Below are 20,076 nucleotides of genomic sequence, written 5' to 3'. Positions count from 1 at the left end.
ACTCTCTGCAGAGGAGGATGAGAGGAGACATGATAGAGGTATACAGGATATTAAGAGGAATAAATAGAATGGACAGCCAGAGCCTCTTCCCTGGGGCACCACTGCTCAGTACAAGAGGACATGGCTTTAGGGTAAGGGGAGGAAAGTTCAAGGGGGATGTTAGAGGAAGGTTTTTTACTCAGAGAGTGGTTGGTGCGTGGAATGTACTGCCTGAGTCAGTGGTGGAGTCAGATACACTAGTGAAGTTTAAGAGACAGGTATATGGAGGAACTTAAAGTGGAGGATTATATGGGGGCAGGGTTTAAGGTTCAGCACAACATCGTGGGCCGAATGGCCTGTACTGTGCTGTATTGTTCTTTGTTCCATGTACCTATCTAAAAGCCTCTTAAAAGACCTTATCGTATCTGCCTCCACCACCGTTGCCGGCAGTCCATTCCACGCACTCACCACTCTCTAAAAAACCTACCCTTGACATCTTCTCTGTACCTTCTCCCCAGCACCATAAATCTGCGTCTTCCTGTGGCAACTATTTCAGCCCTGGGAAAAAGCCTCTGACTATCCATATGATCAATGTCTCTCATCATCTTGTACACCTCTATCAGGTCACCTCTCATCCTCCGTTGCTCAAAGGAGAAAAGACCGAGTTCACTCAACCTATTCTCATAAGGCATGCTCCCCAATCCAGGCAACATCCTTGTAAATCTCCCCTGCACCCTTTCTATAGTTTCCACATCCTTCCTGTAGTGAGGTGACCTGAACTGAGCACAGTACTCCAAGTGGGGTCTGACCAGGGTCCTATATAGCTGCAACATTACCTATCGGCTCCTAAATTCAACACCACGATTGATGAAGACCAATACACATATGCCTTCTTAACCACAGAGTCAACCTCCGCAGCTGCTTTGAGCGTCCTATGGACTCAGACCCCAAGATCTTTCTGATTCTCCACACTGCCAAGAGTCTTACCATTGATACTATATTCTGCCATCATATTTGACCTACCAAAATGAACCACCTCACACTTATCTGGGTTGAACTCCATCTGCCACTTCTCAGCCCAGTTTTGCATCTTATCAATCTCCCACTGTAACCTTTGACAGCCCTCCACACTATCCACAACACCTCCAACCTTAGTGTTATCAGAAAACTTATTAACCCATCCCCCTACTTCCTCATCCAGGTCATTTATAAAAATCACAAAGAGTAAGGGTCCCAATGAAGGGTAATGAAGTACTTTTGAATATAATGTCAGGATTAAAGTATTTCAGCTTATTGATACAAAAAAATCTTTGGATCTTTATACTTTAAATTCTTATGTATGCAGGTGAAGGGCCATATCACTGAGAGGAAGGCTGTACATTCCCAGCCACAAATCTCAACAAAAAGCTGTCCACAGACTTCAGCACATATCACAGACGGTCATGCAGTAATACAGCACTGACATTGACATTTCAGCCTAATGAGTCCATACCTACCATGGTGCCCACCCAGCTAGACCTAATTCGTAGGCTGTCTACAAGAAGGGTCAGAGCTGTCTCTATTTCCTGAGGAGACTGAGGTCCTTTAACATCTGCCGGACGATGCTGAGGATGTTCTACAAGGCTGTGGTGGCCAGTGCTATCATGTTTGCTGTTGTGTGCTGGGGCAGCAGGCTGAGGGTAGCAGACACCAACAGAATCAACAAACTTATTTGTGAGGCCAGTGATGTTGTGGGGGTGGAACTGGACTCGCTGACGGTGGTGTCTGAAAAGGGGATGCTGTCCAAGTTGCATGCTATCTTGGATAATGACTCCCATCCACTCCATAAGTACTGGTTAGGCACAGGAGTACATTCAGCCAGAGACTCATTTCACCGAGATGTAACACTGAGCGGCATAGGAAGTCATTCCTACCTGTGGCCATCAAACTTTACAACTCCTCCCTCGGAGTGTCAGACACCTTGTGCCAATAAGCTGGTCCTGGACTTAATTCCACTTGGCATGATTAACTTATTATTGAATTATTAATGGTTTTATATTGTTATATTTCTTCACTATTCTTGGTTGGTGCGGCTGTAACAAAACCCAATTTCCCTTAGGATCAATAAAGTATGTCTGTCTGCCTGTTTTGGCCTATATTCTACTGAGCCCTGCTTCTCAATGTACCAATAAAGTGCTTCTTAAATGATTCTATTGTAACTGCATCAACCATTTCTTTTTGCAACTTGTTCTGACTATGGCTAAGCATAGCTCAAACTCCATCATTAAATTTGCTGACAACACCACTGCTGTTAGCAGAATTTCAGATAGTGACAAAGAGCCATGCTGGAGTGAGCTCATTTAGCTGGTTGAGTGGTGTCACAACAACAATATTGCAATCAACCTCAGAAAAACCAAAGAACTGATTGTAGACTTTAGACAGAGCAAGTCGGGAGAACACACCATTCTGATATCAATCATATTATGGATGTCATCCAGAACTTTCTATTAGGCGGGAAGAAGTGATATCAAGTGTGCCCCTAAAGAACTGCAGAAGCTTTGTGACTGATTATCAAATCCATCCATACTATCCTTTGGCCTTAAGAGCCACATAATTACAGATACTGATTGCGGTAAACACAACCACCATCTTCTACACATACAAGATAGTCAAATGATATGCTCCCCTAGAGACACCCCCTTATATACTCCCTTGAGTGGGTGGGGCTTAATGCTCAATCCTGATTGTCTGGATCTCAATTGCCCATTCCTGATTGGTTAGTTTGAATTGGCCAAAGTCAACATTGAAATAGAACAGTTATTATGCCATACAGAGGCAGCTTAACTGAAAAGCTAAGATGAATTTTCTAAAAAACACGGTGTCCAGTTAATAGCCATATAGTGTCGACACAATTAGAAAACAGTTAACCAAAGTGGCACCTAGAATACCTAAAGAACTGTATCAGAGAGTTCTCTACTCTATAGCTCTACCACCATGCCAAAACAGTATATATTGGTGAGACTGGAAGAGCAGGATAGCAGAACGTAAGTGTACCTTCAAAAAACTTGAGAGCAAAAACAAAGTGGGATTGCTGAACACTGCCCAGCATGCTCATGTAGACCAAGGCCTGATGAGGTCAGCATCATTGGCAAGGAAGAGAATGCCTCGAAGAGAAAGATAAGGGAATCACCAAAAATGGTGCACATGGACATCTAAAAGTAGGTTCTAAGGGTATAGAGATCACTCCAGTCTGGGAGTGCACTTTCCTAAAGAGGGTTCGGCCTTAAAAAAAAATCAACCAATCAGAAATAGGCCAATTCAAACTAACCAAACAGGATAGACAATTTAGATTCAGCCAATCAGAATTCAGCATTAAGCCCCACACTTTCTCTGCTCACACGAGAGAGTATATAAAGAGGTGTTGCTGAAGGGACTTGTCATTTGACTAACTTATGCCTGAGGAAGATGGTTGGGTTTAGTGTTGCAATACTGCAGTCAGTATCTGTAAGCATGTGAGTGTTAAGGCTGAGCATAGTATGGACAGGTTACCCTAAAGTTTGATAAATTCAAATTGCACTATTCTTGTGTTAAAGCTGAAGAAAATTTATTGCTCTGAAATGAATAACATATCCATGAAATCTTCAAGACAAAAGTCTTGAGTGCCTTTCTCAAACAAGAGAAAATCTGCAGTTGCTCGAACTCCAAGCACCATATAAAATGCTGGAGGAACTCAACAGGCCAGGCAGCATCTATGGAAAAGAGTACAGTCAATGTTTTGGGCCGAGATGTCAGCTGTACTCTTTTCCAGAGATGCTGCCTGGCCTGTTGAGTTCCTCCAGCATTTTGTGTGTGTTGCTTGAATAGCTTTATTAATTTATTCCTTGTGAACTTGTCTGCCAAGAAAAATATTTACATTCTTATCCAGAAGCAAGTTTCGTTACCTGTGTTCACAGTACTGGCCGAAATGATTATCCCCACAGTCACACGTGTATCCATGTGAGGAGCTTGGCTTGCGTCGGCAGACAGACTCGTTTTCACATGGATTCAGCTGACAGGCATCAACACAGGACTCCCCATAGTAACCTAAACATGAAACATGCTTAAATACTTCTCATTAGTTGTGCAGGGTATTTCACCCATTTTGTTTTGACAAACCCCTGATAGGATTAGATTTAATGTTGAAAGTTCTTCCTTAAAGTTATTAAAGCTGGGTGGGGTGGGGGTGGGGATGGGGATGGTAGTGGGGGTGAGCTCCCACTAGCTATTAAATGCTCCCATGGAATGCACCTCAAATAGCCTCTGACAACCAAGTCTAATTCCTGCCTTCATGTGTAGCTTAACTAATAAGCCTGACAGAACCATTTCTACTGATAGAAGTGGCAAAGGCAAGTTACTGGCAGTTCATCTAGGAGTAGAAAAACTCTAATCTTAAACATTGTGGCCATAGCTAGTCATGAGGAAGGCTTCAGGCTTGCGCCCCAAGAGAAAATTTAGAGATGGAGTCCCGAAGGTAGTCCTAAATTGAGTTCAGTACTAAATTGAGTTCAGTACCGACTGGCAACTCCTTGACACCGCTTGTGCCAAACTGTATCGGCCTCTGGATTCATCAGCTGTGTGGAGAGGGGGAGGATGCTGCAGAGTTAACATATCTTACTGCCTTAGTTTTCATACAGGTTTGTACATTGACTTTGAGAGCTGTGACACAACACCCATGGTCCATCCCAACCAACGGGTCCAAGAAATGTGGATCTGTCTGATATGTTTATCATTGCCTATGTTTGGCTAATTGGGAGTCCAGAAGTAATTACACTCTAATTTGTAATTCAAAGTGAATAATTGATGCATACATGGAGAATGTGTTCTTTAATCTTCCTTTGCTTTTTTTCATTGAGACAAAAAGAGGAATGTATAGTCTACTCTTATTTTGATTCCTAGACTTCCTTGGTGACTGAATGGTAGTAGATGCAGTAAATTTCCAATGAAATCAAACAAGTGACTAACATAATGAGAAACGTGTGGCTAGGTGGAAATTTATGTTGAATTTTATGAGTATATCAGACATTTGGCATATTCTGATCTAACAGGGAGATATATTTCAGCAAAGCAAGTCATTAGTTCCGTGGATAAAACTAGATGATCACAACTTTGTTGTTTGCACATGAAATTTGCACATCTCATAGTACAATACTGTTTGATACTTTCAAATTATTTTCTTAAATTTCACTTCCACTTGTTTTTTCTCTCTCCACTCCTAATATCCCTATTGAATTAAGTGGAATTGTGCATGCTGCACCATGCTAAAAGGTGGCTGAGGAACTGGGAGCCAATTACTAGTACAAATCTGATTAAGACCTAGCTCTGCCTCCGGATCCACGGGGAGTTCAGCATGGAATATTTTGAAACATTACCATATCTACTATATTGTTTGGAATGTCCAGATTGACTGTGTGCGGAGAAGTTGAAAATTTGCTTGCATTTAAACATCAACATGCTGGCAATTTCAATTAAAACTAGTTTTATTTTTCAACAACTATTTCTTTCATCATTTTGCAGGTGAAGAGTGGCAAAATGGTATAGATTGCAGAACTGCCTGCAACCTTTCTTTTGATGTCTGGCAGAAGTCAAACATATGGATCAATGTCCTATTTTCTGTGCATGAGGAGCCAAATGGAATCTTTAAATCAAAGGAACATGTGTCTTTCTGTTTGTAAATGAGAGCTTGTCTGAACTTCATTTTGTCTAGTTTCTTATAACTTGTAAAACAATCTTTATTGTGTCTCTGGGGGTCTTATCAAGTACTGTTGAATCTAACTATTTCATTTCCTCATTTCATCTTCCACCATCCAAAGTATTTCCAAATATGTGAAAATGCTTACTTTATTATAAAACTAAATTTAAATCAGTGTGGTACTGCAGGACACAGGACAAGAGCATTGTCATAACTAGTTTATTCAGAGCGATTTAACCAATCTGCTCTCTCTGGCATCAAAACATTCCACATCACTATTTCAAAGAACAGCAGGGGAATTATCCTTCCTATTAAATCAACATAATTAAAATAGATATTAGATTGTTAACATATTTAAGTTTATTAAATACAAATTAGGTGCCCACTTTCCTGCATTACAATCGAAACCACACTTTGTAAGCACACCAATATCTGAAATATTTTGGGAGACTAATTATGGGCCAGTGATGTTGAAGTTGCAATATCCACTTTATGGCTACCTCATAAGATAAAGGAGTGGAACCTTATGGGGTCTACTGCTGCTCCAGCCCATTGGGCATGGTGTGCATTCATACAGGCTCTTCGATACACTATCGCCTGCCTGTCAGCTTGAACCAGTCTGGCCATTCTCTTCTGACCTCCCTCATTAACAAGGTGTTTTCACCCACAGAACTGCTGCTTACTGCTTATTTTCTGTCTTACACTATTTTCTGTACGATCTAGAAACTTGTGAGTAAAAATCCGAGGAAATTGGCAGTTTGAGATACTCAAACAACCCTGTCTGGCACCAAAAATCTTCCTCAGACAGTCATATTTCTTCCTTATTTTGCTGTTTGGTCTGAACAACAACTGAAATTTTTGACCATGTATGCATGCTTCTGTGCATAAAGTTGCTGCTGCATAATTGGCTGATTAGATATTTACATTAAGGCGTGGGGGGGGCTAATCATGGTCAATGTGTGTAAATGCATGCCTTTCTAAAAGACCCTATCACTTCCTCACCCACTTCCCAATAGAATCACTGAATAATGCTCTCTGGTTCTCTTGTGTTTCTTCCCATTTGAACTCAAAGCATCTTGAAGTTTCTGTTATCTTCATAACTTGAAACAAAATACCTCAGAAAATATTGGTGACAATTTCTGTGATCTCCTTTTCTATGTAGAGCAGACCATATATTGATTGAATGGAGCTTAATTAACATACAATTTTTCAAGCATTTTACATTTTGATAGACTCTAAAAAGGGACATTATCTCCTGTGTTCCCTGGTGGTGCAGAAGTTCAATAAAGATGACAAATTTTAACATTATTTCTCAAATTCTTCAGAAAATTAAAACAGCTTAAATTATTTACTGCTGCTGTGCACAATCTGTTTTGACGACATCTACTGGCTACTAATAGAGATCTAGCCTGCTGAGAGATGTTTATGAACATTTCTGTAGTGTGGATGTCAAATAAGCAGGTAATAGGAAGCTGTTAGAATTCCATCTTGCTGAATTAAAGAGCATTAGTCATAAATAGACTTTAATGTGGGTCATCTATTAAACATAGAAATCATTGATCAATTTAGAATTACCAGTAAATGTACTCAGTTCTTCCATGTCATGCTTCACTGATCATTTCACATTTCAGTCTATGAATAAAGGATTTTAAAATGCAAAGAATGTATTTTTTAAGCTCTCAATTCTTCTGCTAGCTTAGACATTGTGCATGATTCACAATTACATTTATTTCACCGAAGATTCAGGAAAGAAAGGGGAAGCTGAACTTTATTTATTTTAACAGATATTCAAAAACATTTAAAAATCTTGAATGCTCTAGCAGCCAACAAAGATGGGGGCAGGGCTTTTAGTGCAGTTCAGTAGATTGAGCAGGACTTTCTCTGGTGCTGTTGGGTGCCATGCCAGTATCTGAGTCTTTGTTGCTGGATTGCAGGATACCTAGGGATAGAAATAACCCTTGGCACATAGACAAGGAATGGGGCAATTAGGGGTGAGAATTGTGGGTTTGACACATTAATTCAGTCAGTGCTCCACTGACATAGAAATGTAGATTAAATTGGCCATGCTGCCAAGAATAGCATCTTGTGGATCATTACAAGCAGAATATAACACAGATACAGTAATTATTGAATGGTGCATTCCACTTAATCTGCACATTGAACACCATTTAACTCATTTTTATTTAGAGATACTGTGCAGAATAGGCCTTTCAGCTCTTTGAGCTGTGCCGCCCAGCAACCCCAAATTTAATCCTGGCCTAATCATGGGACAATTTAGCGACCAATTAATCTAACCAGTACACCTTTGGACTGTGGGAGAAAACTAAAACACCCAGAAGAAACCCACATGCTCACAGGGAGGACTTGCAGACGATGCTGGAATTGAACTCGGATGTGCATGGCTTTAATTGCGTCACGCTAACAAGTAAGCTACCATTACATCCTTTACTAATTTCAGAAGTAAAGGCAAAGAGGAGAGGAAGAACTTTAGGTTTGGGAGGCAGCAAAGAAAGTTCCCGTATGGTTAAACCCAAGTGAAATTTGTTTGCTATAAAAACAAACCAAATAGGTACAGGTGTTTCTTTTTGGAATAAAGCTATTCTTCACATCTTATCCTTTACTTTTAAAAGATTATCAATGTAAATTTGGAATATTACTTTGAATCATGTCACAATTTGCACACAAATTCATATTTATAAAATGCAAATTGAGGATTGATTTTAACAAGTCCTTCAGATCAATAATGCGTTCACTGGCGGGAGAAGCCAAACTTTGCTGACCATCAGGGTTTTTAAAGGTTTTTGAATTAGACAAAACATTGGGTCAAATATAAAGTTGTTTCTTGATGGATGTTCTAAAATGTATCCCATTTAAGGGAACTAAAACCATTCTTTTGATTCCTGAACTTGTTTCTCAATAAATAAGTTATGCAAGGACTGCAAAGTCAAAAGTTATTGATGCATGCTTTATTCCTGCTATTACTCAGATAAGTGAGCATGCCAAACAAACCCTGGTTTTAGCAAACAATACCTGGTTCACAGACACAAGAATATGCTTGCCAATCATTGCTGCAGTAACTGTTTGCTGGACATGGAGAGGAGTCACATGGATCAGGGACGGTGCAGCCCAGTTCCACACTCAAAGTACGATTTGGCTTTGGCATTGGAATTCCAACAGAGGTGTCACCAAAACGTACCCCCTACACGTAGAGAAAGAACTACAGTCACTATAGAATCTTTTCATGTCCATGTAGCCTTTTAATATCTATCTTCATACTATGTATAGTGAAACAGATGTATTCAGTAAGGAACAACCTCAAACTTGTGATGACATGATGTGCTTTCATCTACAGGGATAACATCTTTAATGACAATTACATGGCAACATACATAGACTTGAAGGATCAAAGATTCTTGGAGCTGAACCTACAGATCACTTAGTGGCAATAAAATGGTAATTTTAGAAATCAGGAAAGCACCACATTAATCTTGTTTTATATTGGGTCTGCCAAAATGCAGGCAGAACACAGCAGAGATAAACTTTCTGGCCTAAGAATAGAAAAACAAAACAATAACCAGTTTTCTGGAATCATCTATTTAAAAGTGAACACATGATAATGTATACATGATTTGCTTACACACTGAGAACATGTGTTTAGTCTTTTTGACTAGAAAGGTACTATTTATGTTAGCAAAAAAAAAGCTCCCAGTGACACTGAAATCAAAAATGTTACCATCCCTGTTTACATGTGGATGAGAGACAATACTTTTTGGATGACATTGCTGCAGCATTTCCCAAACCATCAACTTGACTGACATTTTATTAGCGATACAGGGGGCCATAACAATTCGCAAACTGAAATGCCTGCAACAAACTGCAATTCCTATACCTGGATACAGCCATCCAGTCCATTCTGCACTTCACCAGCTCTGAGAATTCCACCAACTTGGAGATGTTTCAACTTCAGCCCATGCAACTCATTGCCAATAACAACCGTGTCCTAGCAATAAGAAAAAAATAAAATGGAAACTGGAGGAGTACTTGCAGAATAAGATTAATACATTTTTCATGGCTGAGAATAACTTTGTAACAGTTTCAGGTTTCTGGTACTTCTATCAATTCAGTCTGACGGTACATTTTAAGGATGAATTTTAACTTTGTCCCTCATTCTTCACTAATTCGCCATGAAAGCCATCTGCTTGTCATTAAAACTCAAATTTCTCTTCAAGAAATGAATTCACAAGTAAATGAATACCAATTATAACTGAGGGTAACACACAGGCCATACTGTTTGGATGAGCCCTTGTGCTTGAAATTATCGAGCATGGCACTCCATGAAGATAAGAAAACAACACAAAGAGGAGTTTCACCATTATCTTAGGGAAACCAGGAACAGGAACAGTCCATAAATATGGGTAGTGGTGCAATGAACATATTTTAAGAACAAGATTTATTCACACAATTTCTGCATATTATCAGAGAAGTAGTGCTTAGTGGATGTCACATGGAAGACTAAAAAGGAAACAAAGTACCTTGCTGTATCTAATAATTTCAGCAATAATTGTTAATTACCATTTTAATTAGAAGCAAATAAAAAGGCAGTTTGCTGTACAAACAAAAGTTGGTTCTGAGAATACTCTCCCTTTGTACAGTACTCTGTGGCAGAATGAATTGCTCTTCAGTGAGAGTTGGCATCTAATTTTGTACAGCCACTAGAGCTGTTGTCTCACAGCTCCAGGGACCTGGGTTGAATCCTGGCCTCTGCTGCTACCTCTGTGGAAGTTACATGTTCTCTCTGTAACCATATTTAGCTGGTTTCATCCCACATCCTAAAGATGTACATTGGTAGATAACTGGTTATTTCAAATTTCCTTAGTGTGCTGATGTGTGGTGGAAGTTGGGGAGAATTGATGAGAATATGGAAAGAATAAAATGAGATTAGCGCAGGATTGTTGTAAGTGAATGCTTGATGGTTGCAGTTTACATCCTGTATGCCTCTATGACTTCTGAGATTAGATGAAAGTCTACAGTGTAGTGTCCTCCGAACTTACAGATGGTGGGTTAACACAGACAGCTAGCAAAAGGATATGACTACTGGCCTTGGAGAGACATGAACTAGAAAAACCAATTACTACTAGACATAAGAGTACATTACTCTAGTCTCCATATTTTAATCACTCCTTCTCTAAAGTTTCATTCCATCAGAAAGAATTGCTAATCTAAGGTCATTTTATGGTTTAATGGAGGTGTTATGTTCAAATCCCAACTGCGCACAGATCAAATCTAAAATATGAAGTCAGGGATCAAGGTGATTATTTTCAATTAAAGTTTAATTTTTCCTCATTATCTTAATCTTGCTAGGACCTCACACTGAAAACAGTAAACAGAGAAGATACTGATCAGGTTATGTAGCATCTATGAAGAGAAACAAATTTAATGTTTCAGGCTGACAATCTTGCAACAGCTCTGGAAGTGAAACTGGAAGTATCCATTAAGTTACATAGAGCAAGTGTGGGTGCTGCCTGACCTGTTGTGCATCTCAATATCTCTCACTTTATGTCAGATTTATTGACACAAACTGTAAAGAAACCCAATAATGGGGATAAACCTGCACACTAGTAATGGACAAATTTGATTTAATCAAAAATACAACATTCCTTTCCATCCATTTTAATGCTATTACAGAGCCTTCAAAGATCCTTTTATGTTCTTTAATTTTGTGATAAGTCTAAAAATACATTAATCTGACCTGATAAAGTCCAAAATCAATAGTGATGGTGGCTAGGTATCGTACATCATGGCCATTCTTCACATCACGGAGTTCCAGCTGGAGATCATGCCACCTTCCGTCATTCAATGTGATTTTATTCAGCAATAACCTCACTGTCTGACTGGATCCCCGATTGATGGCAAACAACAGGTGTCCAGAGTTCAACTGAAAGCAATTGTGGAAGTTTAGAAAGACATGAATTCAGGGGCAGTTTAAAATCAGTGCAACCAAAACAAACAATAGGTTTCCCTAGAAAATAACCAGATGCTTGAGCTTTCCCACATCTGAAATTTGTAAACATCATCCAGATTTTAGATGGCAGGAAGGAAAAAAGTGTAGTTCCTTAATACCTGTTAGTAACCATTATTGACCAGGCAGGGGAAATTGAAAAGCAAAAAAAAAAATCACCTTACATTTTATTAAACATTTGCTGCCAAATCACAGGAGGATAAGTCTATGATTTAGCTTTGCATTCTGAGGATACAATAAGTAGTAAGGCCACAAATACATTTTGAATCTTTTAAGTGCACTATAGATCACATCTCTTCACTTCTCCTATTTTTCACTAAATCACTGGACTGATAGTCTGCTGTCTGATATCACATTATAAGAAGTGGTATACTCTCAACATTTACCACTTTTTAAAGCTTTCAGCTCAACTTAAACTTGAAACTATTTTATAATAAAATTATTCAATTATCTCAAGGGTTTCATTGTAAGTCAATTCTATGGCATAAAATAATTTCTAAAGATTCAGTTCTTTTTGTATTTTTTCCATCTTGTTTTCTCTTTTTTGTTACCTTCTATCCAATCTAACTTAACCTTTCTCCTCTTTTCTTTTCCCCTCATCCTTCCATCTGCTTCTATTCCCCACTCTGGCCTCTTATCTTTTCTCCTCATCTACCTATCACCTCTCCCAGTTGGTCCTCCTCCTTCCCTTTCTCCCCTGATCCATTCTCCTCTCCTATCAGATTTCTTTTTTCTCACCCCCTTGGCTTCACCTAATACCTTCCAACTAATCCTCCTTCCCCGCCCCCACTGTTTTATTCTGATATATTCCCCTTTCCTTTCCAGTCTTGATGAAGGGTCTTGGCCTGAAATGTTGAATGTTTATTTATTTCCATAGATGCTGCCTCACCTGTTCCAGCACTTACCATCATTCATCCAGCATTTTATGTTGTTCAAAAACAAATGTCTAAAGTACATATTTCCTGTATCAATTTGTTTCCCGCTTGCCTCTCACTGGCAGTGCAATGGTTTCAACAACAAAAAAATCACAATCACTTCTCACTAGCTGTGAGCTCCCAAAAGAATGACTCTTATGCCAAGTTAATGATAGGATTGTTAAGCAACACTAAAGCAACTTTGTAAAGGTGAAGCTGGCACTCAGCATGATTGGTGATCCCTGGATTTAAGGGTAATATTTACAAGTTCTGAAATGCATTACAATTTGATGCAAAAGTCCACAATTGGAACAAAATAGCCACCTACAAAAAGTACAGACTTTTCTTCAGAGATTAACTGCAAAAATTTCCCTTCCTTTCTTACTCTTTTCAGTTTCAAGGTCAGAATGCTTTTTCTCAAAATGAAGAAAGTGGTGCCATTGATGCTGAAAGATGACTCGTTAATCCCTACTTTTCATTTTCTTATTGCTAACAGTATCTTTGTTGATTTCTCCTCAGGCCAGCAAAAGATCTTAGATCATGGAAAAGCAGGGTGTAGCAGGCTTGTTTAAAGTGATAAAAATTTGGGATCAGAATTCAATCTCTGACCTACTGGTGTTGGTGTGTTAGGGTACTTCCCTCCATACTTGTGAATCTGCTTTCAGTGAGGATGCAAGTTATAGAACAGCAAATTGTAAACATAAGAGATTCTACAGATGCTGGACATCCAGAGCAACAAACATATAATGCTGGAGCACAGCAAGTTAGGCTTATCTATGGAGAGGAGTAAATGTCAAAGTTTCAGGCTGAGAGATCCTTTATCAGGACTCATAATGAAGAGTCCCAGCCTGCAACATCAACAATTTTTCCTCTCCATAGATGCTGCTTGGCCTGCTAAGTTCCTTCAACATTTGTGTGTGCTGACACTACCTGAATAATTTCCTGTTTCTAAGGTGTACACTTGACATTGAAATTCACAAAATATTATCATTTCCTCAGTTATCTACAATATATAATTTATTCCAAGAATTAGAGGCTTGCCATTTCAAGAAAACTGTCCAGAAAGATCAAGCATATCTGTGCTATAGCAACCTACTTTTCCAGATGTTCATTTAAATTAAAATAACAGGTATAGATGATCTCAGGCAAGCAGTAATATCATCAGCCATGCTGAACAGACAAATACACTGGATAATTCCCACAAATAAAAATTGAGGAAGTACTAGACCCCTTTTAACTAACCTTTAAACACTGAACAATTACATATATTGTGATTGAAATTAAACATAAGACTGTAAAAATTTGTAATTGTTTTGAGCAATTGACATCCATTCAGTGACTGGAATTTTTCAGACATAACCTCATATACTTAAAATTCCATTTGCATGGTATAATTTTATCCATTCATTTTTTATCATAATAGCTGATAACAGTTAAAATATCCAGCAACTTGCTAACACTATGTTGATTCATTCTGTATGTACAACTGGGAGGAGATATTTACTGATAGAAACTTTTCGCTGTTTAACTATGCATGTGCATTCACTTGAACTTGCATTCAGATTCTTTATAATATTAATTGCATGTGTCATTCCATTCTCTATGTCAAAGTCAATAACACAATTAATCTTATCAAACTGCCAAAATATCTCAAACTTGGTTTTCTCATCCATTAACTTAGGCAATAAACCATTAAAGTACAAAAAATAATCACATGTCAATTAGTTATCAGATGGTTTGGATCAAAATAAGGTACTTCAGAAGTTACAAATAATTTGATAAGGTCATGGCAACATGGAGATTTCACTAGAAAATAGTGAACATCATGTTTGAAGACTTATATATCATACAACAAGATTTTAATGAGAGATTGGATAATGTAGATTAAATAATGTTCATGCCTTGAATGCTATTTATTAGAATTGTGCTTTTTATGAAGATGAACACAATTTTATCTCAAAGATTTCTCAAATAAAAATTGCAACTCAAATCTAATTTAGAACTGGAGGAAATCTGAAAAAAAAACATGCTGGAAATATTCAACAGGGCAGGCAACATCTATATGGAAAGAAACTGAAATGTATCAAATTCATGGCCATTCATTAGAAATGAAGGAAGTGAGAAGTGTGCTTCAGTTGAAGAGGATAGAAAGAACAATGGGAATGCCGATGATGGGGTGGATACCAAAAGTATCTAGAAAACAAATGGTACTGTTTCCTTTTGGTTCCCTTTTCCTCCTAAACAAAAAAAAACCCACTCCCCCATCCATGCAATCCTAGGAGATGTAATATTGGTCTTTTTAAAAATCTCTTCCCCGCCCATTATCCAGGGAGCCAAACATGCCTTCCAAATAAAGAAGCAATTTCTTGGGGGTGATATATTTTTTTTTACACTGCAGAAACCAAATTGGTGAACAATTTTCAGAATATAGATCCATCAGTCTACTCACACCTATGACTTTGATCTGTAATGCTATCCCACCAAAGACCAACGTAAGCTTGAAAATTGCAACACATCTTTCATCTAGGTATGCATATTGTAGCTCTCACGGATCAGTACTGAATTCAACCATTTCAAAGAACCATTCTTTCCAGTTTGCATCAGAGATGGCCAATGGCGATTCAAAATCATTGGTCTGTAATATTAACTCTGTTTCTTTGTCTCTTTACTCATATAACCTGAAATGCTGGGCATTTCCAGCACTCTATTCACTTCATATTTCCATTTCATGATCTTCATCTCATAGTTCCAGTTCTTCTTCCTTCCTAGAATTATTCAACACTATACCACAGAAACTGGCCTTTTGCCCATTTAGTCCATCCTAAACCATTAATCTGCCTAATCCCATTGACCCTGCACCCAAACCATAGCCCTCCATACATCTTCCATCCAAGTACAGTACCTATCCAAATTTCTCTCAAATGTTGAAATTGATCCCATATCCATCACATGCACTGGCAGCTCATTCTGCACTCTCACCAGTGCAGGAGCTTCCCTTCCTATGTTCCCTTTATACATATCACCTTTCACCCATAACTCCTAGTTCCAGTCTCACCAAACCTCAGTGGAAAAAAAACCTGCTTGCATTTACCCATTTATACCCCTCATAATTTTGTATACTTCTATCAAATTTCCCCACAATCTTCTGCATTCTAGGGAATAAATTCCTAACCTATTCAACCTTTCCCTTTAACTCAGGTCCTCAAGTTCTGATATTATCCTTGTAAATTTTCTCTGCACTCTTTCAATCTTATTTACATCTTTCCTGTAGGTAGGTGACCAAAACTTGACATAATACTCTACCTTCACCAACATTATATACAATTTCAACATAACATTTCAACTCCTGCACTCGGTATATTGATTTATAAAGGCCAATGTGCCAAAAGCTTTCTTTACAACCCTATCTACTTGTGACACTACTTTCAGGAAATTATGGATCTGTATTCACAGATCTTTCTGTTCAATTGCATTCCTCAGTGCCCTACCGCTTACCATGTAAGAGCTACTTTGGTTGGTCCTCCCGCTACCTTTGTTGCTGCTCACACTTGTCTGTATTAAATTCCATCTGCCATTTTTAAACCTATTTCACCAGCTGGCCCAGATCCCGCTGCAAGCTATGATAGAGTTTCTCACTGTCCACTACACCTCCAATCTTGATGTCATCTGCAAAATTGGTGTTCCAGTTTAACACATTATCATCCAGGTCATTGATACAAACTGGAACCAGCTCCAATCCTAGGACCACAACAGTGGTCGCAGGCCTCCAGACAAGAGAGGCAACCATGTACTACCACTCTCTGGCTTCTTCCACGAAGTTAATGTCTAATTTAATTTGCTATCTTATCTTGAATGCCAAGCAACTGAATTTTCTTGACCAACCTCCCATGCAGGACCTTGTCAAAGGCCTTGCTAAAGTCCATGTAGACAACATCCACCACCTTGCCTTCATCAATTTACCTGATAACTTCCTTGAAAAACTCTTTAAGATTGGTTAGACACAACTTACCATGCACAAAGCCATGTTGACTATCCCTAATCAGTCCCTGGTAATCCAAATACATACATATCTGGACCCTTAGAATACCCTCCAATGTCTTTCCCTTTACTGATGTCAGGTTCACTGATCTATAATTTCCTGGCTTATTCTGAGAGCCTTTCTTAAATAACAGGACAACATTAGCTATCCTGCAAACCTCCAGCATCTCACCTGTTTTAAATATCTCTGCTAGGGCCCCTGCAATTTCTGAACTAGACCCACATGTCTGAGGGAACACATTGTTGTGCCCTGGAGATTTATTCACTCTAATTTGCCTGAAGACAGCAAACTGCTCCTCCTCTGTAAAAAGTATAGGGTCCATAACACGCTGTTGCATTGCCTCATATCTGTAGACTGTGTCCATCTCCAGAATAAATACAGATGCAAAAAAACTCCATTTAAGATCTGCTCCACTTGGACCTTCTGTATATTGGTGGGACCTGACATAGATTGGGAGACCACTTCGCCGAACACCTACACTCCGTCTGCCAGGAAAAGCAAGATCTCCCAATGGCCACTGATTTTAATTCCACTTCTCACTCCCATTCCGACATGCCAGTCCATAGCCTCGTCTACTATTGCAATGAGATCACACTCAGGTTGGAGGGAGTAAAACCTTATATTCCATCCAGTTAGCATCCAACCTGATGGCATGAACTCTTGTTAATGCCTTTCCCCAACTTCACCATTCCCATCTTTCCTCTTTCCCTCTGAGCAACAGGGACAGATTCTGTGCCAGAGACCTGACCATTGTGGCTTTCCTCTTCTAGGTTATCCCCCTACCCAGCCCAACAGTATCCAAAGCAGTATACTTGTTATTGAGGTGAATGGCCAAAGGGGTACTCTGTATTGCCTGCCTATCCCTCTTCTAACAGTCATCCAGTTCTGATCTATTCTTATTCACTTCCCTCTTCAGAGAGTTTAGGTACACTAGCTTAAGTTGAGTATTCTTTCTCAGATGGAAACATTACTTGTGTTTCTGGTCTCCAAACTTTTACATAGATTCCTATATTCCCTCTGTTTCTCCTCTACTGCAATTAAAAATGTATTTGCGTTCCTTGTTTCCTCACTTTTCACAGTTCTGATAAATGATTGTCATCCTGAAACAGTAATTTAATTTTTCCACAGATACTGCCTGACCTCCTGAATAGTTGTAACATTTTCTCTTACATTAGATTTCCAGTATCTGCAGTTGTTTTGCTTACAGATTTATCAAATCTATCTGTCCTTGGCAACTTTGGTAATTTTTAATTACCAGATTTTGCAATGTTTTATTGTCTGTCTGAAACAATAAATTTACAGTATATCAAATAAAACAAACAAGAATGTTTAATGTCATTTCATGCACCCAAGTGAAATAAGAACAAAATAATTGTTACTCCAAATCCTATGCAGCAGAAAAAAAACACAAGATAAAGAGTACAATAATAATAATAATTATAAAAAATGTCGAGAAAAAAACAGAAATAATCCAACACGTTACGGGATCCTGTAGCAGTTGAACACAATCTGATCATTCACACAAGCACAATCAATTGGTATACATCATTCATCAAATTTTTCCTTTAAAATACAAACTAATTAATGAAGTCACACCTTGATATAAAAACAACCCTGATCAACTTTTAGAGTCAGAATATCACAAATTATATCATGACTGATCAGTTATTCTGGATAGGGCAATCCATAGTAACTGTCTGGATATAATAACACAGGATAAACAACGACAACTTATTTAATAGATATAGCCATTCCAAACACACACAACTTACCAAAATTAATGAGAAAAACACCAGAAATAAGCTGGATTAAAAGCGCAAGAAAGATTTTGGAACATGAACAGGGTATACATTGTCCCAATAGTAATAACTACAACTGGTATCATCCCAAAGTCACTACACAAGAGCATTAAACAATCAAGGCTACACAATACTAAACACCACTAGAATAGTCCGAAAGTTCCTAGCAATTGACAAATGAGCATGTTTGGCTATACCCGTGCCTCAGGTTTTACCTGCTTGATCTGAGAAAAAGTAATAAATAAATAATAATAAAACATACATACTAAATATAAATACATAAAATAGCTTATATAGATAGATTGATTGTACATTTATAATGTGATGCTAGTAAAGTAACATTATGTCCATAAAATACATAAGGTGGCAGATGGGAAGTAATAAAGTAGTGGTGGATTTATTGTTGGTGGAGGTGTTGACCAGTCTTACTGCTTGGAAAAAGTAACAGCTTTTGAGCCTTGTGTCCTGACGTGAATGCTATGTAGCCTCCTCCTTGATGGGAGTGGGATAAATAGTTCATGAGCAGGGTGTGTGAGATCCTTCATGATGTTACTGGCTATTTTTTGGCACCGTTCTATACATATGTCCTTGATGGCAGGTAGGCTGGTGCCAGTGATGCTTTGAAATCTTAGCCAATGTCATTAAAGAAAAGAAATTTGAATGAAACTAAGTTTCTATCAATGTTAGTAAACTAAGGGTGAAAAGCAAGAAGACAGCAAATAAATAACCTTCACTTGCCATTTGTCAAGATTAAATTTAAGGTGGGTTACTGTATTCAACATTGCAGCTGAACATCACATACCTCAGGACAAAGAACACCAAAAACAGAAAAATAAATTAAGTGAAAAAGCATTAGAAAAATGAAAAGATAATGTATATGCTGTCTCTTATTGATGAAATTTGCTGCGAGAGAAGAAAGACGGATGAAGGCAGTCAAATAATGACAGTCTAAGAAGCACACAGTGATACAAATGAAGAACACAGGAGGCAGACTGGGATATGGGTGGGGGGAAGAAGGAGGGGATGGGGAGAATGAGAGGGGAGAGAAGGGGAGAGAGTTGGTGGGGTGGTAGAAGCTGTGGGGAGGAGGTAGAGGCTATGGGGGGCAGGTAGAGGCTGGGGGGAAGGAGTATTGGGGGGGGGAGATGGAGGGGGGAAGGGCAGAAACAAAGGGAATTGCTGCCAAATGCTGACAGACACATAAAGGGTGCACAATCAACGGAACATACTACATAACCTGCTACCTAACTGCAACTTCTTTGCTTGTATCTTCGGAAACAGGTCTATTTTCATCTTTAATATCTCTACTTTTTCCCTTTCTGGTTTCTTTAGAAAACCCTGACCTGGAGTTGCATGCTGACTACAGTTCTTTGCGGGAATGGGACTCGTTCTCAGGGTTTCAGGACTGGCCATTGTTCGGCCTAAGAGTCGGGCTCGGATTCGGAAGCCTGGGATCCCGGGGCTCTGGAGACAGGCAGATCGAAGGTCAGTGTCATGACAGGTGACCCGTGTGTCATCGGGGGAGTCGAAATATCTGCAGCTGTCTGCCTGGAGACCTGGGATCTTTGCGATCTTCAGGCACAGAGCTTGAAAAAAGTGACATAACTGACTTTTAACAT

General features: G+C 38.8%; 1 protein-coding gene across 1 annotated transcript in view; it reads right to left on the bottom strand.

The window, feature by feature from the left end:
* LOC132377873 (cadherin EGF LAG seven-pass G-type receptor 3-like) overlaps positions 1-20,076 on the bottom strand; it is a 511,939-nt gene that overhangs the window by 295,352 nt on the left and 196,511 nt on the right. The window contains exons 10-13 of the mRNA XM_059944310.1: positions 11,436-11,621; positions 9,576-9,686; positions 8,717-8,885; positions 3,900-4,041 (exon numbers count right to left, since the gene is read on the bottom strand). Coding sequence (XP_059800293.1) covers positions 3,900-4,041; positions 8,717-8,885; positions 9,576-9,686; positions 11,436-11,621 — 608 coding nt within the window. The remainder of the gene's footprint in view (positions 1-3,899; positions 4,042-8,716; positions 8,886-9,575; positions 9,687-11,435; positions 11,622-20,076) is intronic.

This window comes from Hypanus sabinus, chromosome 19 (genome assembly GCF_030144855.1).
Source record: "Hypanus sabinus isolate sHypSab1 chromosome 19, sHypSab1.hap1, whole genome shotgun sequence".
NCBI lineage: Eukaryota > Metazoa > Chordata > Chondrichthyes > Myliobatiformes > Dasyatidae > Hypanus > Hypanus sabinus.
This window is presented reverse-complemented; position numbering and strand designations above follow the sequence as displayed.